The 26,918-nt window shown below is 39.0% G+C and overlaps 1 protein-coding gene across 1 annotated transcript in view; it reads right to left on the reverse strand.

Moving 5' to 3' along the window:
* The window catches only part of Khc-73 (Kinesin heavy chain 73), a 405,567-nt gene that overhangs the window by 355,643 nt on the left and 23,006 nt on the right, over window positions 1–26,918 (reverse strand). The window contains exon 2 of the mRNA XM_083114710.1: window positions 11,276–11,363. Within this exon, the coding sequence (XP_082970836.1) occupies window positions 11,276–11,363 (88 nt within the window). The remainder of the gene's footprint in view (window positions 1–11,275; window positions 11,364–26,918) is intronic.

The following is a 26,918-nucleotide window of genomic DNA, read 5'->3' on the forward strand; positions in this document are numbered from 1 at the left end:
ACCGCAGTGTAGCGTTGTGCAGTGCTTTAGAGTAGTTCAGTGTTTTTCCTCTTGTATTGTAATAACATGGTGGTAATTTACTTGTGTAAAGATGGACAATACAATGGCTCGAACTGGTGACATTCCACAACACTGACTCCTGTTCACATTGCTGTATAAGTTTTACTACTTTATCTCTCGACCACTCCATATTGTCCACAAAACAAACACTCACGTACAACTAGACAAACAACTATACTCAAATAACAGGACGTTGTGTCGTGACGCCGCATCAGTCCGAACACCGAACACGTGGTTGTAGTCGCGTCGTCTGCGCATGCCCGTGCCCCAGGAACTTGCTGCAGGCTGTTTCCATTGTCCGCGACGCATGTTGCGCGTCAAAATCGTTTGGGACAATTTTGTCCCGGCACTTGCGCCGCAAATTTTGTGGTAATGGAAACGGGGCTTTAGGAGACTCCTTAAGATAAAAGAAGATCGATTGATTTGTTTACTTTACTTCGCTTTTATGCCACTTTTGGCTGATGAGGCTGAGTGATGGTATGAAATTGATGAAGTAACACTCACAAAGAACACCCAAGCGCAGGATTCACATAAAATGTACAAACGTTTTTGAAATGGATAGAATTACTGTCCGAATAGACAAGGGAAGTTTTTTTTAAGTTGAAGAGACGATGTGAAATTCACGATTCATGCAAAGAATAACATCAAAAACTCCAGCAAAGAAAATAAATATAACCTCGGCGAGTTCCTGACTGACCCAAATTGAAACTGCACGCTAGGACACGCCAAAAGATCCACGGCACTTAAGAGACACTAAGGATTCACTCAAGAAACAATTGAGCTTTAAAAACATGGGAAAAAATAATTGGTTTTACACTTGTAAACCCTTTCCTGAAAGTCGTTCCCTCTACCTTCGAAGCACTTTACCAAAATGAATCGACAGCTTCTTCAAAAGCATGGGGGAGATGTATTTCCATTATCTTTAACTGGCATTAAAAGAAAAACAATGTGTTTTCAGTGAATACCAATTTATACTGCAATCATAATTACCTTACTTCTGTAGAGCCTATCGTTGACTAAGTGAACCGAGCATTCTCGTATTTTGACTAGAAAGTTGTCACCCAATGTGGTGTATATTTATGTGGGCTTGAATGAGGCAAGGGTTTTCCCTTTTCATGAAATACACTAAATACACGCACGCATCTAATGATACAAGTCCTGTGATTCTACGTACATCGTCCAGTTGCAGATCTGAAACCACAGTAAGTTTCGTTTAGGATTTTAACTTGGAACCACCTCTACAACTCACATGGGAAAAAAACAACAAAAAAACCATGCAAGTCAATATTTATGAAATGTTCCGAATCACTATATGAATAAGTCCTTTGCCAATATTCGCGAACTATTGAAGAAGTTCAATGTTAACATTCATTCTCGAAAGATAAGGTCTTCAATTTGTTTGTGTACAAATGTGATGTAAATCAGCTGGACAAAGGGCGTCATATAGCTCAATTTCAATTGGATGTGTACAAATTCAGAGAGTTTACCATTTAAAGATTTCGAATTTGATTATTGCACAATAAATATAGAGAATGTAATAAACACCACGTGTTAATTATTTCGTGGGTATGATTATGAACAAAAATACTTGACACCAGCATCTACTATTTATCAATTCCAGCATCCTCAATTGCGTTGGCACTGTGTATATTAATTTGTTTTGTGCCTCCTGTACCGTCAAGTTCAAAGATAAGCGTATTTATATTGACCACAACCACATTCATAAACTTAGTTTAGTACGGTTCAACAGAACAGAGCCTAAACTCTCCAATATCGTTCATACGACTGAAAAATGGAGAATTTGTGCACGTATATTTAAATGTGGCTGCACTCTCTTCACCTTCCACAAAGTAATTGTTACAAGTCGAACGTTGGTGATTGTTTACTAACATTCGAAGTTTCCCAGTTACTTCAGAAGGCTGAGTCTGTCATTTTCTGACAAACTGAAATTAATTTGCGGTAGAAAATCACTGGCACTGTTGAAAGTGACAGATATCCAATTAAATTTCTTGGAGGACTGATCTGATAGAAAGTGACACATCTCCAAAGTTTTTTCACGACTTCTAGAAGTTAGGACAACTATTTTTTCTTCATTTCTGCTAACACTCTAAATTATCGTATCCTATTGAATTGCTGAGCATGAGCATAAGTTTTAATCCTACCTAAAATCTCTGCTCTATTAGTAATTTGTTACTGACAAACTTTGTGCCATTACCTTAATTCTGCCGTCCAAGCTATCTAATCAAATTTTAAATTAAATCTCGAAACTTGCGCCAATCAAATTTGTCACTCAAACTTTAAATTTAGAATACAAGATAAGAAAAACTATCTGAATTACATTTATCTGAATTTAGTTTCTGAAACTGTACATAAACATTTGAAGGTTCAATTTCAAAAAAAGGGAAAAGATATAAGTGCGCCGACACACACACACTGTTTACAGCAGCCCATAGCTGAACCTTGATCGCTAAATAAAGGGATTATTATTATTATTATTATTATTATTGGTATCACATTTGAATCTAAATTAAAAGTACTTAGTAGTAATATAAACAAATTTAAATGGTGTTAAAGAGAAAATTAAAAGCAGAATTAATTCAGGTAATGCATGTTACTTTTCTATTCACGGAACAGAATACAAAACAATATATTTCGTATTAATGTTTACTATGATCCATCATACTAACAGAGGAAGAGAATAATAAATTATTATTATTGTTTAAATAATATCCATAGGATAAGACAAGAAACATGTTCAACGAAGGAGGTCACATAATATTGAACTGCATATCTATAGCCTATATCCTTCTGCTATATCTCGATGAACGAGATATGTGGTACACAAGAGAGAGGAAAGAAGAGCTTATGCGGTGGTTTAAGGCCCGTAGGAAGATCAAGGTGAAATTGCAACAGCAAAGATGAGGCCGACCTGAAGGAAAATGACAAGAATAGATTGATTGATCTCTCCGCAGACAAGGACATATACTACAGCAGATACCTTACATTGGTACAAGGTATCAATGAGTTTTCTCCTATATTTTGATAATTGTGCTCCAAACATTTTGTTCATATTAGCATCTGGCGTATGATTTTACATAAACTTCATCGGTAAGTACCCTCAAGAGGGGAAAAAAATAAAAATAACCAAAGTTATCTAGGAGTGGTTAAAAATGTAAATGTCTCCAATAGCGTGTATCTCACGAAATAAGATAAGGCCAGATACTATATCTTCAGGAACTCGACGTCCGTGACATACATAGGCAAGATAAAAAGTTTGAAATCGTGGACGAGGCAAATCACGAGAGGGCATACACACCTGCATTGAGAGAGACGATCCTCGTCACGCGTTTCAAGGAAATACTGTATCTCAGAAAAATAGGCTGTTCTGACGTGGTGTTTTTTTTAATCTGCAGAATGGGTTTAATGTTTTATATTTTTCATAAAATGTGTGTGATATAAAAAAACATGTTCAATCTACGAACACTGGTCCTTGAAGCTTGAAAAACACTAAACAAAGAGATAAAAATATGATTTCCTTTCGAAAGTCTATGACACTAAAGCCATATTCGGTTTCTTATTAGAAAAAAATGCGGTTATGTAATGACAATGTCATGTCAAATTGTTTTAAAAAGTAAATATGGTGCACAGATTTCAGGTAATGTATTCATTATAATTGTAACAATGTTGCACAAGCAATAATAATCATAATGCTGCAAGAGAAAGGAAATGCTCTAATTGTGTTTAAAAGAAAATCTACAATCGCATATCATAATTCTCTAAGATTGACTGATTGATTGAGTTGGTGTTTTAAGTCCGCTTTGTCACAGTAAGGTAAATCGGGACTGGACCTACAGTTTAAAGTGGGATCCGAACCACTATGTGCCACCATCGCGAATCGAACCTGGGACTCCTTGATTACAGGTCGATGAATAATTCTCGGAGAAATAATTCTCAAAATTTTAACACTATCGTTCGATATGATAATGCAACGTCGGTACTAAAAAAAAAATATTTTAAGCATGATTTTGCAACATACGTACTACTTTGTGATTTTTATACACTAAATTTGATATTATTAGTTTTATCCTGTACAATTGCATGTTTGTTTCTTAATATCTTGTTAATTTCACGTGTGAGTACCAACTAGCAATGCAAATATTTCTACAACTTCTGATATTTTTTCTCCGTGCCAATACAGAAACTATTCGATGCTAATTCCGAAAACAATATGAAAAAAGTATGGGCTTGAGAAACATGTTAAACGTATAGCTATACGGTGTTAAACGTATAGCTATACGGTGTTAAACGTATAGCTATACGGAAATATTCCTTTAGATTTGCATGACCTTTGGATAAAATTGATTTCTCCTAACGATTTATAATTTCACTGGTCTTCGTGCAGCACTAAGCAACGGCGGAAACAGAGAGAAGTCGTAAAAACCGTCCATTACTCAACACGGCTGCTCACAGAAATTGAGTAATTCGAATTTTCTACTGAAACTCCAGATTTCTCTTATGACGGGCTACGCAAACTAAAATAACTTTAGATATTCAAATGTACGCTTGAATTTTTCATAGAAGACAAAATATTCACGGCATTTTCAGATGTACCTCAATAATTCGACACATTCTGAAATTAAGGGGGGAAACCAATTAAAAGCTATTATACAGGGTGGTCCAAAAGTATAGAAACACCCGAATAAAAAGTTGAGTGACACAGTTCAGCAAAACTGTAGGTTTGTAATAGGGGTACGGGAAATGTTATAGGGCATATGACGATAACGGCCGCCATCTTAAATTCAACTTCAAAATATTAAATGGGAAGGGAGGTGATATATCAAATCAGGCTAGAATTTCAACGAGAAATCCAGTGGTGTAGATTTTCTCGATGTATCTTTAACCAGTAAGAAAATATGAATGAATTCTTGTACCATTGCGCGTTATATAAAATTAATGCCATACCCCTTCGAGTACAAAAGTGGGTAATACTGTCTTGTGTACATAATACTAACATCACGAAACTTCCACAAAACGTACACAGTCTATTTTCTCCCCCATGAGATGAAATTCTCTCTTGTGAAGCTAAGTTTCCGGGTCCGAGTCCTGTCCTTCTCATGAGTGTCCCAATACGAGTGTCCTTCACGAATTTCAACTAACCATCATTCCTTCTCACCGTCGCGATCCGCGAGAGGCGGCAGACAAGGAACAAAGTAGGTAAATTAGGGAAATTGTGAAATACCGAGAACCTGGATACGTCCAGCACTGGAGCAAAAATAATTCGTTCTAGAAAACTGATGCCTGGGTCGTTTTCTCAAGGCACTCCCATTTCCATGAAATATACCCTGAGAACGAAATTGTCCGGACTTGGACTCAGCGAAATAAAGGCACGCACGCGTGTAGCTTTTGCTCATAATTCACGAGTCTCCACGCAATCTTATATGACAAAAGGATAATCAGTAGTTTCACTTTCTACGACATGGTTATAATATGCTTGGAATTATCTCACTGTGCTCCCACAAGTAAATTATTTGAAAGAGACTTTGGACAGTTTTACCGCCGATTTCATTACCTTGCGTGAAGGAAGTGAATTCTAACCCATTTTACAGACACCATGGAAACAGATTTAATAAGAAAAAGTGTCATCACAACATACTATACTGATTAATTTAACGGTCACGTACAATCTATACCTTTACGAGAGTGTATCAAAAAAATAACTGCAATAATCATGGTATATAATTCAACCACAGACGCAAATTAATTATTCTACATAATCACACTCCTATTCACTTATTCTATTGAAGAAAAAAACGTCTTTGGTTGTGCCTTAAGGCAAGAATACGCCGCTTCTTATACCACGTCGTCACTCCTAGATTTTCTTCCCTTCAAAGCGTCCTTTTCACGGATCCAAATACACGATAATATGAGGGAGCAGGAACAGGTCTGTATGAAGGACGCTGAAGATTCGAAATCTAGACCCCACACAATTTGTGATTCTCGAGAACTTCCGTGACAATGGTGCGCGGGGATCCGGGACTGGCACAATTCCCTGGTCATAACTTCTAAAGAAATGCGCCTATTTATACTTTACTTCGGAGGTATTTAGTCAAACAGTCTTGACTTGCCGAACGCGATTCTCCGAAACGCCGCGTGGAACATTTCGTGCGTTTTTGGCACTGAGGTGCAACACCCACTGCCGAGCTACCGAGTGTTGGGAAAGTGTATAGCATTACCTTCTTGTTTGCCTCTACAAGCACGGAAGTGCACGAGCACAAACGAAATGACATGAGCACATTCGGATCCACCGCGTACGGAAAGACTACACAGAGAAAAATGTTTGTTTGGATTAACCAAAAAAATGGTAGTGGTGAACAAATCGTTTGTTTAAATAGGCATCAACCAAACAATTGTTCACCAGTAACAAAAGATTTGGTCAAGTTCTATTTGTTCGTCGTAAACCTTTTTTTGGTTACCAAAACCAAATATTATTTTGGTAAATCTAACAAAATGTAGCCCATTAGTTTAGGAAAACCAAATAATTTAGTCAAAATATCCAACGGCAACGATTTGTTAAATTATTTATAATTGCCTAATTTTAGCTAGGGTGGATAGTTTGTAACAACTAACTGATCTCAAAATACACATTCAAAATAGAAAGTTCACATGAACTAACAATCTTTGGAATGCGTCTACTTTTTTTTTTCCGACTCACTTACCTTCTACTTATATAGTCTGGAATCAAAAACGTTGCTCATGGGAGACTCACTTTTATTGACTGCAGTACATTTTCTTCTTTAATTTGTAGCTTTCATGTTCACACATCTTTCGAGGAGTGTTAAAGTACAATTTTTCAGTATGATTACAATCAAATGTACCATTATTTCTTGTACAAAAACTTATGTTTCTTTTACACATTTCAGCAGAACCATCTAGCGGCCGATGTAGGAAGCTCAGTATAAAGTATGTATATTCTGAGCTTTTTTTTTTCTTCAGAATATTAGGTTACACAAGAACATAAAGACTTGCTTCGAGTAATTATCTATCTACACGAGTTTCAATTTTCGACAAAGGACTTTCATACTACACTCGACGAAACTAAACAATCGTTATTTCAAATTCGAAAGCACGCTCACGCACATACAGTAAATTTAACCAAACGTTTTGTTTCTCTTTACTTACATATGTATAATTTTGTTTACGAATACCATATTTCGTCTGACCAAATTTTTTAGTATTCTTAAACAAAATACTTTAGTAATTACAAGCAACACTTGGTTATCGGAAACAAAAAGCATAACCAAACAGCTCAACCAAACTTTATTGGTAATTCCAAACAAACCAGTTTTTTTCTGTGTACTGGCATGGAAATTCCAGATGCCGCTTTCGCGTTTCGGCGAGGCGCACTATATGGACGTTAAGTCGGATAGTTCGGTGCGCTTTGGAGCGTCCTGGTGAGCGACAAGCTCTAAGTTTGTCATCTGTCAAATACTCTACTAGTGGCGGTGATGTGCCGTAGACTATACGTTTACGTCTACATGCGTTGTCTACGCGTAATCTACACGAAGATTACATTGACTTATAGTTTACATAGTCTACTGTAGACAATGCAAACAACAGGGAAGAAAGAAATTCCAGTGGTCTTTGAAAGAGAAAGTATATTTTTCTTCAAAAATGTCGATAGTCTGGGCCTATAACCAACTTAAGACCATCCGACGTAATCAAAGTTATCGAATTTTCACTAACGAGGGGAAAAGGGAGTACTGGAAGAAAAACAAATGGCAGCCATAGTGAAAACTGACATTACTTATTACACTGACGAAAGGGAAGGCTAAAAATATTGTCTTGTCTTGTTACTGCATAGGAAAGTGCATGTGTGTCTAAAGCAGATGTTTCCACGTGTGAAATGGTGAAAATTGAAGTAAAAAAATCTTGTCATTCTGCGGACATCACTATTTTTATTATTATTATTATTATTTGTATGTCGCGACAAGTTTACTTTGCAGTTCAATTAATATCTAGTGAATTGATTGAACGTAAATAAATACTTAAACACTTATTTCTGGATAGTGGAATACTTCACGCTCTCTACTTGCCATATCTATCGCAAAGAGATGCCTTGTAGCCAAATGCCCACATGGTCAACGCTCTCGCCTTTGGTGCATGCGGTCCCGGGTTAGATTCCCGGGAGCCTCCTCCAATTTCGGCGTTGACCAACCGTCGTGAGGACAATTGGGGAGCTACTTGAAAAAATGTAGCAGGCTGTGGCCTCGGGAAGTCAATTGGCCCTTAGAGGGTTGTTGCAGCATGGAGCTTAGTTCAGTAGTACCTGCCGCAAAAACATAAATAACTTGCAAGACAGAATTATTAAAATAACTCTGTTTAATGGAAATCGAATCGCTGGAAACTTGCAAATAACTTTAGAGCACGCACATAAAAAAGTAACATATTATGTTTCTTGCGAGAGAGAAATCATCGACGTATTTGTTTCTTTTTACACTTTCTAAATCATATATAATAAATATAAAAGTACCGTCAAAGTTTTATAAGAACGTAAAGAAATATCTACAACTCGTTCCACATGAAAAACATCTGAACACTGAGAAGTACACATTTTTTCTAAGTATGACATCATAAAGATGTCAAAGTTCTCAACGAAACAAGCACTTTTCTCTGCGATTAAAAAACTGCACCTTCTCAGTCACAAATACAAAACGAAAGTATATTTTCGGCACATAATTGCAAGAACAAAGGAAAAGCACTTTCACAAACATCCGACGATACAATAGGATTTTTCAGGCGAAAAATCTTGTGAACTTGTCGATTTTTTACCCTTTCGAATCATCTGACCGTGGCACAAGGACAAGAGGAACATGACCTACATTCGAGGAAGAGCGTGATCCTGCGGTGTAGCGAACCATGTAGGCTCGATCTTGAGCGGTTCAGTCACGTACGGGGAAGAATAGCGGCTCTGAGGCTGAGGAGTATCATTGTAAGGGTTCTACTCCACGAAAGGTCAAGACAATGCATTACAACAATGACAGTTACGTGCTCAAAACAAAACAATCCTGTAACAAACTGACCACAGTTACCCTTAAAAAAAATTATATTACGATTGTTATTTGCTTCACGAACACTTACACTTCTTTTCATGAAGCCTGAGAACTGCTAATCGAACCAATGTATGGCGACATTCGAACCACCCTATACATCTCACGTTACCACACCTCAGTTACACTAAAAAGTATACTTCTTGTGGTGGTTGTCGACGTTTCTGACACATTTTACCAAGAGCAAAGTCAGGATTTCCACTTATTTTTGTCACATCAAGTTTTCCGACTTCTGATTTTACAAGAAATTTTACATAAATTATACAGAGCATTCCCTGACATTCGCTACGAGACTCGGCGGAAAGCGGCCCGGCATCAGCGCTTGTCTTTCCCGGTAAACACGTCCGCGACAGTCGCTAGAGTGGGCTATTAAAATTAGTTTTCATATTGTGTACTAACCTTGACTACAGAAGGTGTTGAAAATGATGTCCCTCTGCTTGCAACACATTCCTGGCATCTCCGAAGGAAATTGGCATTTACACGTGCAAGTTCGTCTACTGTAATTCTCCCGATTTCTCGTACAATACTCTTTTTTAACTCACGGATGGTGTGTGGATTGTCTTTGTATACTTATTTTCTAGATTTCCACATTTTTCTTTACACTTTTATACAAAACTGACCCTGTTACTCTAAACATTTTTACGAGGTTTAATATAGTGGTCCTATGTGGAACGGGAACACCAGGAAATTTCGTTGCAAAACGTCGTCGCACTTCTCCAAAATCCCTCTTTCCGAAGTAACACTCGACAAGATAAATCCTTTGCTGTAATGTAAACTTTTGTGGTGCCATATTAAGACACAATCTTCAACACATGGACAGGACACAACACAACTTCCGAGGGAGGATTATACTTGCGTCAGTCTGCAACGTCAACTGAAAGGAAATGAGAGGGAAGGCAGGGAGAGCGAAAAAAAAACAGACTGTAGCGTGCGACTGTCGCAGACCCGTTCATCGGGAAAGACGCGCTGACGCCGGGCCGCTTGCTGCCGAGTCTCGTAGCGAATGTTACGGAATGCTCTGTATTATATTCTTAGCTAATACAAATATCGGAAGTGGGCAAGTAGTTTCAAGTGTGACCCTCGGTGGTACAGATAGTTGAGTTGTCGACGTTTTAGAAGCGTGTCCTGGTTGTTCCGTTGATATTATTAAAAAGCCACCATTTGTCCCGTTTTATAACAGTGTATGAGTTATTTTCAAAACAGTCTAAATTTGAAACAAATTTCATGCTAAAAAAAATGTATTGTTTTGAGTGTGTTCCGTTATTTGTAGAGCAGTGAAAAAGCATGGCCAAGAAGCGTACATGCAGTTTCAATGCGGAATTACAAAAAGAATTTAAATTCCTGCATCTTGACACAATCTCACAAGACAAATCTTGCATTGTGTCGGATATGTTGGGTAAGGTTTTCGGGGAGATTTATAAGCTGTTGGTGAAGAATAAAACTGCTCTCAAGAAGATTGGTTCTTCTGAAAAATACTTCTGGTACTCTTCAATTTCAGTGTAGGACTAACGTTAAAGGTTGATCAGAAGGGACCAAGAAACACTGTGTAAGTTATAATAGTTAACACCTTTTGACAACAGGTGATCAAATTTAACTTATTGTTTATGATGTATATCACTCATGTGATCCATCCTATAATAATAATAATACGTTAATTATAACATTAATTTTAGGCCTAACCGATTTTTCAGGAAAAGGGGGGGGGGGGGATAAACTGATCTCCTTGAGATGTTCCGTTTTTGGGTCAAAATATGGTCACCCTACTATTTGGACACCCTTAGGCCTAAATTCGATTCAGATCACAGATGTTTTGAATTCGTAAGAGCTATAAGTAACGTTCCGGACTGTTTAAAATACGTTCAGTAGTTTATTGTACCTAATTAATTAATCCGAAATTGGGATCTTAAAGAAGAAAATGTTCTCATACCAATATAGTGCTCATTGATTTCTTTCGCCCGTTATTCGAAGATATTTTTGTGTACTTTCATTTCTATTGTTGGTTTCCGTAAACCGCACTTCTGCATAAAAAAATGTAAAAGAACCAAAAAGGTGTGCGCTAAAATACATTTTTTAAAAAAATACAAACATTAATCACTAGGGTTACTTACCTTTCCATTTTGTCGAGAGCGGATGGATGATGGAGAATCGTTTGACTTTCATCCATCTCCACAACACACTGTGTGCCCAATTCCAGTTCTGCAAGTGAAGAAAAATAAAAATTTAAAAATGTATACATTCAAGCAACTGTCAACATTTAAGTTTACATTATACTAACTTAAAATATGCGTAAAAAAACTCCATGACTGCTACTGGAACTTTGATGAGTAGCAATGTTATAGTGTTATACCAATACATAATAAATGGCATATTCATCATGAACAAGACTGACATAGGAATTACAGCTTTCGTGGTGACGTGATTCGAACAAGTGTTCTCGGGTAACCAGCCAGGTTAACATTAATTAAGGTTAACTCTAATCTTAACCTGGATGGTTACCTGGGAACAATTGCTCGAGCGAGACATTTTCGATATAAAGTTGTAAAAGCTTTGTGTTCGTACAGAACTAATGTTTTCTTCTGCACAATAACGCCCCACCCCATACTTTTGCAATAGAAAATACTTTTCTTGTCCGGATAAAAGTAGCTACGTTGGACCTTCCGTTCTATTCCTTCCATTTCGCTGAAGCCGATTAAGTATTACATATAGACATAAAAAAAATGTGCTCGTATTTCAATAGTGGCCGCGGTGGCTCAGTCGGTAACGCGTCTGACTACCATGCTCAAGGTCCCGGGTTCGATCCCCGGCCGGTTCAAATCCGGGAACTTTTCTAACGGAGGAAGCGGCCCCGGCGCCCACCCAGCGTCGAATAACATGGGTACCTGGGGGAAACCCTGGGGGGTAAAGGCGGTCAGGGGCGTGATGCTGATCACATCACCCCCACTCACGACCGGATCAAGAAAGTGTGGGGCGTTACCCCCACACCCCCTATACGCCTTCATGGCGTGGTGCTATGCACAGGGGAACACTTTACTTTTTTTTCGTATTTCAATAACTTAACCCCTATCATTGTTCATGGGGTGTAAGGGATGATCCTTCCGCGTAGTACACCCAATTGTCAACCTCACTTCCACGTAGTACACCCAATTGTCAACCTCACTTCCACGTAGTACACCCAATTGCCAACCTCACTTCCACGTAGTACACCCAATTGTCAACCTCACTTCCACGTAGTACACCCAACTGCCAATCTCACTTCCACGTAGTACACCCAATTGCCAACCTCACTTCCACGTAGTACACCCAATTGTCAACCTCACTTCCACGTAGTACACCCAATTGCCAACCTCACTTCCACGTAGTACACCCAATTGCCAACCTCACTTCCACGTAGTACACCCAATTGCCAACCTCACTTCCACGTAGTACACCCAACTGCCAATCTCACTTCCACGTAGTACACCCAATTACCAACCTCACTTCCACGTAGTACACCCAATTGCCAACCTCACTTCCACGTAGTACACCCAATTGCCAACCTCACTTCCACGTAGTACACCCAATTGCCAACCTCACTTCCACGTAGTACACCCAATTGCCAACCTCACTTCCACGTAGTACACCCAATTGCCAACCTCACTTCCACGTAGTACACCCAATTGCCAACCTCACTTCCACGTAGTACACCCAATTGTCAACCTCACTTCCACGTAGTACACCCAATTGCCAACCTCACTTCCACGTAGTACACCCAATTGCCAACCTCACTTCCACGTAGTACACCCATTTGCCAACCTCACTTCCACGTAGTACACCCAATTGCCAACCTCACTTCCACGTAGTACACCCAATTGCCAACCTCACTTCCACGTAGTACACCCAATTGCCAACCTCACTTCCACGTAGTACACCCAATTGCCAACCTCACTTCCACGTAGTACACCCAATTGTCAACCTCACTTCCACGTAGTACACCCAATTGTCAACCTCACTTCCACGTAGTACACCCAATTGTCAACCTCACTTCCACGTAGTACACCCAACTGCCAACCTCACTTCCACGTAGTACACCCAACTGCCAACCTCACTTCCACGTAGTACACCCAATTGCCAACCTCACTTCCACGTAGTACACCCAATTGTCAACCTCACTTCCACGTAGTACACCCAATTGTCAACCTCACTTCCACGTAGTACACCCAATTGCCAACCTCACTTCCACGTAGTACACCCAATTGCCAACCTCACTTCCACGTAGTACACCCAATTGCCAACCTCACTTCCACGTAGTACACCCAATTGTCAACCTCACTTCCACGTAGTATACCCAATTGTCAACCTCACTTCCACGTAGTACACCCAATTGCCAACCTCACTTCCACGTAGTACACCCAATTGCCAACCTCACTTCCACGTAGTACACCCAATTGCCAACCTCACTTCCACGTAGTACACCCAATTGCCAACCTTACTTCCACGTAGTACACCCAATTGTCAACCTCACTTCCACGTAGTACACCCAATTGCCAACCTCACTTCCACGTAGTACACCCAATTGCCAACCTCACTTCCACGTAGTACACCCAATTGTCAACCTCACTTCCACGTAGTACACCCAATTGTCAACCTCACTTCCACGTAGTACACCCAATTGCCAACCTCACTTCCACGTAGTACACCCAATTGCCAACCTCACTTCCACGTAGTACACCCAATTGCCAACCTCACTTCCACGTAGTAGACCCAATTGTCAACCTCACTTCCACGTAGTACACCCAATTGTCAACCTCACTTCCACGTAGTACACCCAATTGCCAACCTCACTTCCACGTAGTACACCCAATTGCCAACCTCACTTCCACGTAGTACACCCAATTGTCAACCTCACTTCCACGTAGTACACCCAATTGTCAACCTCACTTCCACGTAGTACACCCAATTGCCAACCTCACTTCCACGTAGTACACCCAATTGCCAACCTCACTTCCACGTAGTACACCCAATTGCCAACCTCACTTCCACGTAGTACACCCAATTGCCAACCTCACTTCCACGTAGTACACCCAATTGTCAACCTCACTTCCACGTAGTACACCCAATTGTCAACCTCACTTCCACGTAGTACACCCAATTGCCAACCTCACTTCCACGTAGTACACCCAATTGCCAACCTCACTTCCACGTAGTACACCCAATTGCCAACCTCACTTCCACGTAGTACACCCAATTGTCATCCTCATTTCCACGTAGTACACCCAATTGTCAACCTCACTTCCACGAAGTATACCCAAGTCAACCTCGCCTCCACGAAGTATACCCAATTGTTAACTTCGCCTCCACGTAGTACACCCTGAACTGCATTTTGCAGACGAACGAGGCTCTGGCGACTGGTACTATGGTCAGTATAATTTTGTGTGTGCTGTCCTGTGTTTTGTCATTTTGTGTGCTGAGTGCCCCTTTACAGCTTCATCTTTTATCTTAAGTCAGAATATTTTAAAATTTTAGTTACACGACATTAGTTATTTTAGTTATGGTAAGGGGCTGGACCCCGTATAACGTGAAGGGTGCAAAATAGCAAATGTGCTGACGCACCAAAAATTTTAAATTCAAATTCGAACTCAAATTAATCACTAGGATGAGAATGTAACGTTACCTGACGAAATTGATAAACAAATACATAGATGTTTAGATTCAAATCTAAGAGTCGTGCCTTAGAATCTAAAGTACCAAAACCTATCCCCCCCACCACACACACACGGGTAAATGATTTAAAAATAAAGAAAATTCTCACTTTCCGCTCTATGTAATCAAATCATGTGGGTCACGCCAAAAAAATATTTAAATTCTGTAGCCAAAGGTAGGGATCGTCTGGATCACGTAATGTTCAAATTCTAGCAAGAATTGCCGCTCCCTACGTCCTCTTGTATGTGATGTGAAGTAACCACAGAAAATATCCTATTAACGATTGCAGCTCACCTACGCGAAATCTCCTCCCTGGACAAGAGCGAGGAGTGTTCAACATTTAAATATTCGTCTCGCGTACGGCTCAGGCGAAATTTCATACAAATGAGAAGACAATCTAGTACATACGTACACATTGTTTTCAGCGTGCAGTGCACGTTCAACGCATCTCTGGTAATTTCCCTTATGCTGTAATTAATTACCTCTGCCCTTTTTTGTGTTCACAAATTGCCAAAAACAAAAAATCGCACAAAGAATCATGACAAGTGTCTGAACTATAACCTGTTTTGTTTCAAACATGGTATCTGTTCGCAGGTACTATTGTACTCTGCAGAAATATAGGGTGTCCCAAAATTAACGCAGGGTTTAAATTGTGCTCAGTTTTTCTTCCCGCAAGGTTGGCAGCGTTCTGCGAGGTCAGATGTGATAAAGACGTTAAGGTTAGTCCAACATGGAGCGCTACATGACGGACGAGCGAGTGACGATCGTTAAAATTCATGACATTTTGGGTAGGAGAAACGACCCAAACTGTGAAAAAACTATACCCCGCGACAGGTTAAGTTTGCAGCAGGTTTTATGTATTAAACCGCGCGAGAACTGGCCCCAGCATCTCCCGTGCGAGTCTTGCCTCGACCGCCGAGCTGTTCATATCACGGACATTGAGGTAATCGGCAGTATTGCAGTGGAACTATATTCTGCGCGCACGTTTGGGTCTACATGGGCGAAAAGTTGCTGCAAACTTAACTTGTCGCGGGGCTTAGTTGAAAAAATTGAACAAAGAGGTTCGGTTGGAGACAAAAAAAAACAAGCGGATCTCTTACCGGCCGTTCAGCCGAAAACATTGCTGCTGTGAATGATAGTGTGGCGGAGTGTCCTGAAACCTCAGTGCACCATCGGTCACCGCAACTGGACATTTCAAAAAGCCCAATGTAGCGGAGATATCCGATTCCACATTTAATGGCAATGTTTAAATGTTTCAAATAATGTAATAACTTTGCCAATTAATAAATACTTTTTTCTCTTAAAATAAATCTTTTGGCACACTCTTTATTAGCGGAAAATTAGGCTCGACCAGTATTCAAACCCAGGTCTCTGGCATACGGTACCATTGCTCTACCCAGATTACCACACAGGTTCAAGAGTACCAGGGCTGGTTCGGCCACTCAATTGCTACAGCAATGGAACACTATGTAAGGTACCAGGAATCGAGTTCTCATTAAGCCTCCGCTTCTCACTTGACTACACAGTGGCATACTTATTTGGACCATACTTATTTAACGTCTATTTGAAACTTAAATCCTTAGGTAAATATTTGAACCTAAAAGAGATATGGGGACAGGCGAGTGGATAAGATTACGTAATTTAGAACTGCACAATTTGTATTCCTGCCCAGATATTATTAGAATAATTAAATCAAGAAGACTTAGGTGGGCAGGCCATGTGGCATGAATGGGGAAAGTGGAGTTTACAGGATTCTTGTTGGGAAACCTAATGGTAAGAGACCTGTAGGAAGGCTAAGACGAAGATGGAGGGATAACGTTGCGGTGGACGTAAAGGGGAATCGGTAAGGATGGAAAAGAATGGATTGCTCTTGTTGCCTAGGATAGGGACAGATTAAAGGCTTGTGTTGCTGCAGCCAATAACCTTCGGGTTTAAGAAGCCTAGAGAGTTAGTTACTTAGGACAAATATTGGCAGCAAAACTGAATAACGAAGGAATCCACTAAAATCTCTTTCATTTAACATTGCATAGCACGAAAAAAAATCATGAAAAACGTTTGAATTCAGGGCAGCAAAGCAACTTCAAATCGCGACCACAATACAAACATCAAAAGCACTATCTATGTAGAAACAAAATTAAGCCAAAAAGAACACATGCATCCATTATTGTGAATAACGGGGTTTCATTTTTTTAATCGTCAATCTCCCATAGTGCTCCATCGGCACATCGTCCTGGAGTATTTTTTAACTTCCCTACAGCAGATCTTGACGACCCTTAGCAATCTGTACTTCATACTTTATCCATACTTCTATTTTTGCTGTTTACTTTAATGGTCCTCACTGTAACTGCCTGTTGGAGTATGGACCTCATCTCCTCAACTGTATAATATTCGGAATTTTTCTATCTTCGTTAACTCTTTTTAATACACTATTCCTTGCCTTATACGTTTAGAACATCTACAAAATTCTAGTAAAGCACATTCCAAAGTTATTATTTTAAATATACAGGGTGTTTCCGTGAACTTGAATCAAACTGGCAGAATGGATGTGGAGACTCACCAAAGTACCAATATGAGATATAGAACCCCGGTCCTGAAACGTGTCATTAAAAAAAAAGTAGTTGGGGCTGCTTATGGCAGTGGAATAGGACCTATTACTGCAAAGGTTTTGACTTCAACACAACAAGTGGCACAATTATAGTATTTCTTCTTTCTTCCTCGGTGGGCAATTGAAATAGCTGGATTGATTAGAATCTAGTAACTTCTACGTATAGTATATTTATTTATTCCTTGTTTTGGATGGCGAAGTTAAGGCACAAACAAGCCTTTTCTTCCACTTAACCATCTCTGCTTTATATTTTATAAATATATTTTTATAGCTAACTGTTTGTGAAATATATAAAAACTAAAAACATTAAGATACCAAAAAAAAAAAAAAAAGAAAACCCCGCAAAAAAAACAAAAAAAAATAAAAATACATATACACAGGGCTCGAAAAATCCCGCTTGCCAGGTCGCCTTGGCGACAAAATTTCAGCCTGGCGACTGTGATCTTTTCCTGTAATGTTGCCGTTCATTTAAGTTTGCATGTACGGAATTTTGAAGGTTCTAAGTTCAAATTGCAGTATAGCAAGTTAGCAAATATTTTTTTTTGAAAAACTCAATATGCTGACCAAGGCAGAAATTTATTTTATTTTAAAACATAAACTAAACGTAACGTTTCAACCGTCTAGCAAGGTATTCTTCAGACTCTGCACCAGGTAAAGTCAACGGCAAAGATAATGGTAAGCAAATTTTCCACATCCTGTGTTCTTTTAAGGAATGAAACCATGTTGGTTCGAAGCACGCATTGTTCTTTGCTTATTGAAGTTATTATTTCAATTCAGTGTCATCATATCGTGTAATTCAGACCGAATGAAAATGGTGGTGGACAATTCGCTTACTGTTTCTTTCGCCGTTGGGTGTACAAAAGACCTTGCTACAAGGTTGAAACGTTACGTTTAGTTTATGTTTTATAATAAAATAAATTTCTGCCTTGGTCAGCATATTGAGTTTTTCATATCATGGAAACAAGGCTTAATGGTGTTATGATTTTCTTATCAACGTTGTGAACATTTCATAGAATCAGTAACTATTCCTTACTCTCTTGTCCCCCAACCTCAAATTTTCTGCTGTCTCACATGATTTAGCAATGTTTTGAATACGGTGATGCTCAACTTCTTATAGTATGCATAATTGCCAGTAGGTGGTTTCCTGGCGCCTAGCTCGGATGAAGATTTTTCGAGCACTGCATATACACTAAGAAAAGTAAAAAAAAATACACGTAAAACATAAACACACACATAACAAACATTCTCAAATTACAGAAAATAGTCTGTGGGTGTTGGTCTTACAAGTTTATACGAAGGTTTCATTTTATTTTCCTGTAAGTTGACTCCAGAAGATGATTTCTTAATTTTGATTATATTGATTATAGAGCTTCGGCGACAGAAACCTGGCTCCGATACAATAATTGAATTACAACAGTCGGTTTGCGGTATTCTTGGCTGAAAATTAGAATCACGCAGATAAAACAGCCGAATAAAAGATGTGAAATCCAATCTGGATCGGTATTGGGTTGGGCGAAATGAAGTCTTCGACTTCAGTGTTCAATATCAATCGAATTCAGTTATCGAGTAAATGCATAGACAATGCTCTACTGGGATCAATACTCAGTATATCGACGTTTCAACTTTATAAATTATCAACAACACGGCTCCTGGATGGTTAATGGGTAACAGAGAACTTGGTTCGAATCCAGTCGTTATATTTGACCCTCAATAATGTATCGGTGAAAAAAGAACATTCAGGTTCTTGACTGCAAATAATTCATCTCATTATTTCTTGATGATGTTACTGGAAAATTCGATACCGGTGAGATTACGAGATTGATGGTTCAAATCGCACGTAATCGTTGCTGCTCACAAAATGTCCATAAAGCAAAGACTGCTTTTTCTTTATCAATTTGATAATCTTAAGGATTAAAAATGGATTCCAATCTGCGTTATGTCAAAGGTAAGATAATACCATCTGTGTACAAAAGCACTACTGAACCCAAGAATACATTCTTAAAAGGCAGGGGTAAACAAAACTAAAAATAATTCAGTAGCGAGCCCTTTTTCTCAAGAGCCACCCAATTAGCGTTAAGAAATACATGAATTTAACTAATAAAACTACAAAATGTGCTTTAATGTATTAATTAATACAAGACTGGATTAAAAGCCATTAATTATTGCGCCGGAAAGGCCTTTCTAAAGGCGGCTCAACTGCCAATCGCATAAATAATTATGCAATACATAGCCCTCTCTCCTATTCCAAATCTCTTCGAGCATTACATCACTTGAAAAATATTGTAGGCATTGAGTCTAGTTTTATCACGATTAATCTACGGAGCCACAGTTGCTTACAATGCAAGCAGCTCCATAACTAATACGCTACAAAAGCTACAAAATGCATGCATAAGATTCATTTACAAGCTGAAAAGAAGGGACCACATTTCGAAATACTCATTCAGTTTGAATTGGCTTAACACCAAGAATTTCGCGAAACACCAATTAACTTTAATACACAAATTAATAGGCAACAAGCAGCCTGGATATCTCTTTGAAAAACTGAACACAAATTCGAGCAGACATGAACGTGTAACACGACGAAAAAAAATATTGTCAGTCCCAGTACATAATACGACCACCTACGGAAAATCATTTACCGTAACTGCCACTAAAGAATGGAATTCTCTCCCAACCTCCATCAACAGCCATAAGCTATTTAAAAATAATATCAAACAGTGTCTACTGGCAAGGCAGCGAAATACTTAATCACGAGCAACTTTTCATTCATAAAAATACTCACTATAACATTTAGCAACTGTTTCATTATTTTATTTCACTTCACAAGTAACGAGTAACACTCGAGTATCACGAGTAACACTCGACAAGATAAATCCTTTGTTGCAATGTAAACTTTTGTGGTGCCATATTAAGCCACAATGTTCAACACAACTTCCGAGGGAGGATTATACTGGCGTCAGTCTGCAACGTCAACAGAAAGGGAAGGAGAGCGAACAAAACAGACTGTAGCGTGCTACTGTCGCGGACCCGTTCACCGGGAAAGACAAGTTCTTGCCGCCGAGTCTCGTAGCGAATGTCAGGGAATGCTCTGTGTATATATATGTACTAAAACGAAAAGCAACAAACATTAGATACCTATGTTCAACAATTTATAGGTAAATCTGTTTTCCTTTTTAATTATCTATACATATGCGCGTATATACTGTATATAATTGTTCTTATTTGTATTGATATGTAATCCTTTTCATGTTTTAATTTTTTTGTCTATGTATACTACTCAATATTCCATTGTATTAATCTCCCAGACAAGGGTCTGTTGTAAGAACGGCCTTAGAGGCCGAAAAACGCCCGCTCCAAAAAAGACGATTTTATTATTATTATTATTGAACAGTGCAAAAATGTATAATGGCATGTTCATTATTCTGATTTAATGATACACACACATATTAATAAAACATAACGTACTCGTTATTTTAAGAAAAAAAACGTAATTGAAATTTCTGTAATTCGACTCGAAATATATACAGTTTTGGCTCTGTGCCGAGATAGCGCGAGAACTTTGAACAACCCTTATAACACAGGTTCGTACTCGTTATGCTATATTATTATAATTGACTGCATGCTAAAGACATGTGCGTAAATAAGCGAGACGTTACGAGACAAAAATGCCAGCATCTGCGCCATGTCACGCGCTTTCTCGGCCCAGAGCCAAAACGAACGCACTGTGTGTATATTTGTGTATATAATTCTTAGGCGCCCTGTATTTTTTCTCCCCTGTTAAAAGATTATACTAGTTTAAATAAATATCACTACTTACGAACCTTGCGAAGGGGTTTTTACAAATTGCATAGTCCACCCCCCCCCCCCATTCACCTCCTTCGGAATAGGCGTGACGAAATCGTTATACATACGTAACGCATTCTTTTCAACGTTTAACTATTTTTTTCTGTTACGTAACCAACGTAAGATAGAGTGTATAATTAAAAATATGAAGATGCCTCACGTCACTGTGTATTTTATGGGTAACTACCACGCTTATGGTGAATAATTTTAGCGACTTTCGGCTTTTATTAAAAGGAATTACTAAGGCCGCAGGACGAAAAAGGAACGAGTCCAAGTTCCTTCCGCATGCTTGCACACGACGGTGAAAGTAGACGCCTGCGTATGAAATAATTACGTCATACATAATCACATCTTTCCTTGCGCCGTTATCATTTTCCCTGCTAAACTCGCTTTCTCGCCTCGACCTACAAATCTGGGAACGTGCAGATGCGGGAGACCCGAAGCTTCAGTCAAATGGTTCCACAAGAGCGCTACTTATTGAATGAAGACTTCGATGACCAGACGATATATCGTGATATTAAAAATATATCGTCCAGGCGATATCAACTAGACGATATATCGTCACGATATTTTGGCGAAATATATCGTGTCGCGATATATGGTCACGGTATTTTGGCGATATATATCGTGTCGCGATATAGTGTCAGGATATTTTGGCGATTTATATCGTGTCGGCGATATATCGTCACGATATTTTGGCGACATATCCACAATATTTTGGCGATATATATCGTGTCGGCGATATATGGTCACGGTATTTTGGTGATATATATCGTATCGCGATATAGTGTTTGGCGACATATCGTCACGATATTTTGGCGATATATCGTCATGATATTTTGGCGATATATCCACAATATTTTGACGATATATATCGTGTCGGTGATATATGGTCACGGTATTTTGGTGATATCGTATCGCGATATAGTGTCACGATATTTTGGCGATTTATATCGTGTCGGTGATATATCGTCACGATATTTTGTTGATATATCACGATATTCTGGCGATATATCGTCATGATATATTGCCGATATCACGATACGGATGAAATATCGTATCGCCTGTGTCCAAATATCACGATATCAAATTTCCGATATCGTCCATCCCTTTTCTTCCAATGTTGGTTAATCGCGAAGATAAAGATGAGTGATGAAAGTGACGAAGGGACACTCTCAAATAACACCCATGTCCAGGAGGGGATTCGAACCCAGGGCATCGTAGTGCGCCGTTGGAGACAATTGAATCTCACCCTGTATATTCCCACTATCTGAATGGTTACATACAGGGTGGCCCAAAAGTAGGAATACAGTACCAATGACTTTATTCATCAACAATTAAGGAACAATTATTATGGTAGTACTACGACCCTGTACTTTCAAATTACCAGCCATCATTCATAGTATCAAGATATCTGAAAAGTATAACGAACTTGCAAACAACAATGCCAGGCCGACAGTGGTATATACTGTATACCTACTTTTGGGCCACCATGTACATTCACACATTATTATTCTCATGCGTTTATAACATTCAAAGTGTGTATATCCAATTTTCAATCTTGCAAAGTTAAATGATTCATCCAAACGATTCAGTAAGCCAGATTTGCCAGAATATAACTATAATGCAGAAGGCCTTAGAAAGTTGGCTTCGCGGGCTTACAGCAGACAACAATATGGGGGTGTGTCTGCGAGAAGCAATCAGGTCCGCGAATGAGCGAGCCCGGTTGCCACAGCTAACTCGCTGCACCCTTCTGGAAGGGTGAGTGAGTGACCTCTGCCTCTTGCTACCTCCGCCTGTTTGATCGGCTGAGGAGCAGACGACACGAGAGTATCGGCAATAGTGTGCGAGCGACGTCTGCTGTTAGCCCGCGAAACGCTCTTTCTAAGGCTGCATTATAGGGCTCAACTGTTTCCATTTCCTCAACTCCCACGTTCACAAACCATGACCCATAAATTCTACTATGTCCCATCAGAGCATTGTTTCTGGCTCCGGTGCCATCTCTCACACATGAGTGCTTCGAACAATACCCTAGTAATCCAAACATGTCGCAAATAGTTTCCTTGAATTAAGAAATCCCACGACTCCATTAACTGGACTGGAAAATAAGAGGTCTGCAACATAGGCGACGACTCCATGGGGCTTGGGGGGGGGGGCTCCGTGACGTGTAACAATTACGAAATTACGCGACAAGTTTGAGAGGGAAGGAAGTGTGTGTGATCCGGGACGGTGTGGCAGGAAGATATCAGTACTGGACGAAAGAGGGATGGAAGCAGTGGTACAAACTTTCACAAGATCCCCCCAGAAGTCCATTCATCAAATTCTGCCCGCCATCGTCTCTGCACTTCTTGCATGTTCCAACATTTCCAAAAACACTTTAAAATCCACTTCCGTTGCTCAACGGAAAGGTTCACAGCCATCTTGGCAATTACTTGTCACTACTGGCAACTGAACTGAAATTAAAGAAAAACAAATGAATGGCAACATGCACTAATCATGACAGATCCAGATACAAAAAGTTCCATCAGGTTATCTGTAATACTTTCTCTGTTATTAACATTCAAATAGTGTAAACCCCTTTACGTGACACACTGTATATTGCAGACAGTTAACAAGGGTAGTTCTAGCTACTGAGAACTTGTTCGCCCATTACTCGAATACTGCAGACCCATACGAATTCTTTTTCACTAATCCGTGATTGACTACTTAACGGTTGCTCATATCGAAAAACCTAAGATAACATTAAATATAGAACACATATTAAGCTTTCAATTGAAAAAAAGATCGTTGAAATCGGGCCATTGCTTTCAGAGATAATAGTCTTTTTTTTAAATGTCAACATCCGCCATCTTGGATACGCCACCATTTCTATTAGCTACCACATTGAGATGGCAATCATGGTTTTTTGGTATCTTTACACACCCACCTAACTGTGGTGTAAAGGAAAATTAGTACCCCCAAAGTATACAAAATTCTTGGCTGGCCAATAGACTACATGGAATCCACAGTACAAAACTTGGCAAGAAGTGGAGAGTTTTCAAATGCAGTTTGTGAAATGGTTGTGTCTATAGGCGAACACTGTCACAAAAAGGACTACAAAACGTTATGTAAACATTTTCGTTTGGACACTTTACTTAACAGAAGAGTTGTCAGTGGCGTCACTTTCCTACAGAAATGGATTAAATATAACCTTTAATGTAGGCCGTCACAGTGCAAGACAACGAAATCTATTCTACACACAGAGATCAAGAGTCAATATGCATAGGTTTTCACCTGCAGTGCCAATGCAGGACACAGTGAACGAACTATTAAAAACTGTAGAATTTGACATGTTCACAAATTCATTTAGTGCACTGAAGGAAAAATACATCAACAAGTGCATAAATTAGTGTAAATATTGTGTACATAGATGATCATTTTATACTTCTTCTTTTCTATGCATAGTCAGGGTGGCTACAAACAAGTAGAAATGAAATTCCCTGACTTTTCCAGGTTTTCCAGGACAAAATTTACATTTTTCCCTGACAATTACAAACTGAACTAAATCGATGTTTTTGCAAATGGAAATAATAAACTCATACAGATCCAGGTATGGATTTGTTAAGTACCAATATTATCTTCTATGAAATTGACTTAATTTCTCTATTCTCTATGATTTGAATTCAAACTGCAAAATAGTGAACTTGGAAAATTATTACAATTCACAAGCTAGGGAGGGATTACGGAATTTTGTCATACACAGCAAGTTTAAAATAAAATACTTGATTATTTTTAAAGTTACGACTAAATGAGATAAGAGTGAATTATTAAGAAATACAATTTGTAATTTATCAGTCTCCTTATACGTTCTCGGTATTATATGTTGATATTTCCACTGAGGTTTGGAACCCTCTGCTTGCAAGAACCATGAGTGCGGACTCATTTTTCAATGCATAAAGCTACTTCTCTCTTCTCTGTAAAGCAAACAACTTAACTTTTGCATATAAGTGAAACAATTGAATCGAACAAAATAAAGTGTCATATTTCCTTACATTATCAATGGGATTTCTGCTTCAGTACAGTATATCCAAGTGAAGTACCGTAAAACTGACAACGTGCAGTTATACCATTAATGCTGACGAAAAGGGTATGTAGGTATTAGAAATGTAACGCAAGGAATTTATAGAATTGCATTGTATAGGTACCTGATTTATCTAACCACACATTAAAACAGGAACACTCTAATAATAAAAGCTTCTGAAAGTTCATATACGAGGGGCATCCTGAAAGAAGCTCCAATGGTGCCTGTACACAGCACTAGTGGTCGAAGAGCGACACACACACTTGCAGGCAGGATGAAGTGAGTGGCATATAGCTGTAATCTGGTACAGTTGCAATGCAGCCGCTTTAGGACAGTCCTAGGTTAAAGATTGCAGCTGTCATACAGTCTCCCACCGACTGCGATGTAGCCTACATTGCACGCTCAAAATTTGGCAGACGTCGTGAGTGATAGTATGGTCAGATGATGGTGCAGACAATTCACGGAAGGCCAATCAAATGTGCACAACCCCATACAGCTGAGTACAGACGGGCCCTTTGCATCACTTCAGGTGAGAGATCTTGGACCAATCCCTGTACATCCCTGGCCTTGAATGTACCGACTTTCATCTCTTTGTTTAACTGAAGAGGTTCTGGCAGGGCAAGGATTTGACAGCTACACTGCGGTACAGATAGTTCCAGTCATTGCTGTCAGACACATATACCATGGGCATACAAAATTTAGTGCCATGCTACGACAAATGCCAGAACAATGGTGGGTGATTATGCCGAAAATTAGGATAGGACTCACTGTTACTAATGCAATAAATTACAACTGATATTCTTGTTTTATTTATGCCTAATCGGTAGGGACCTTGATATTTTCTTATTTTTTTAAAAATTGGTGTATTTTCTTATTTTTATTTTTTACTATACGGTGTTATTTTTCCCAAAATTCACATTTTAATTTTAGAGCACTTTCTGGCAAATATCTGAAATTATACCTTTATAGTGTTTTTAAAATAGTGTTCCAAATTGTAAGTCACATGGCTTACGCCTCTTCGTGAGAGTTTGATATCTTGGAAGTTATTTTCCATACCCCTTTTTTAATTTTAAGGTAAGTATTTTAGATAATGGAATTTTCCCTGTATATACTGAAGGGTGCATAATGACCATAAGTGGCGATGCACCCAAAAAATTAAAACCAATCATTCTCCCGTGACAGGTACCGATATATTATGGCACCAAAAATTGGCATTATCTTTTTCACTTGTTAGTGTTACGTTTCCCAAAATTCGCGATTTTGTTTTAGAAAATTTATCTGCCAAATATACCAAAACGTAATACTCCATTGTGCTTTTAAACTATTATTTTAAATTGTAGGTCAAATGGTCTACGGATTTTGGTGACAGTTTGATATGTTGGAACAGATTTTTGAGGAAGTAAAGTGTTCCCCTGCACTTTTCCATGAAGGTGTATAGTAGGGGTGTGGAGTTAGGGACCCACCCGTTCTTGCTCACAGCTAAAGGTAGGGGTGATGTGATCAGCACCACGCTCCTGGCTACCTTTATACCTCAAAGTTTCCTCCAGGTACCCACTTGATATGA

The sequence above is a fragment of the Lepisma saccharinum genome, chromosome 29 (genome assembly GCF_977018435.1).
Source record: "Lepisma saccharinum chromosome 29, izLepSacc3.1, whole genome shotgun sequence".
Classification (NCBI taxonomy): Eukaryota; Metazoa; Arthropoda; class Insecta; order Zygentoma; family Lepismatidae; genus Lepisma; species Lepisma saccharinum.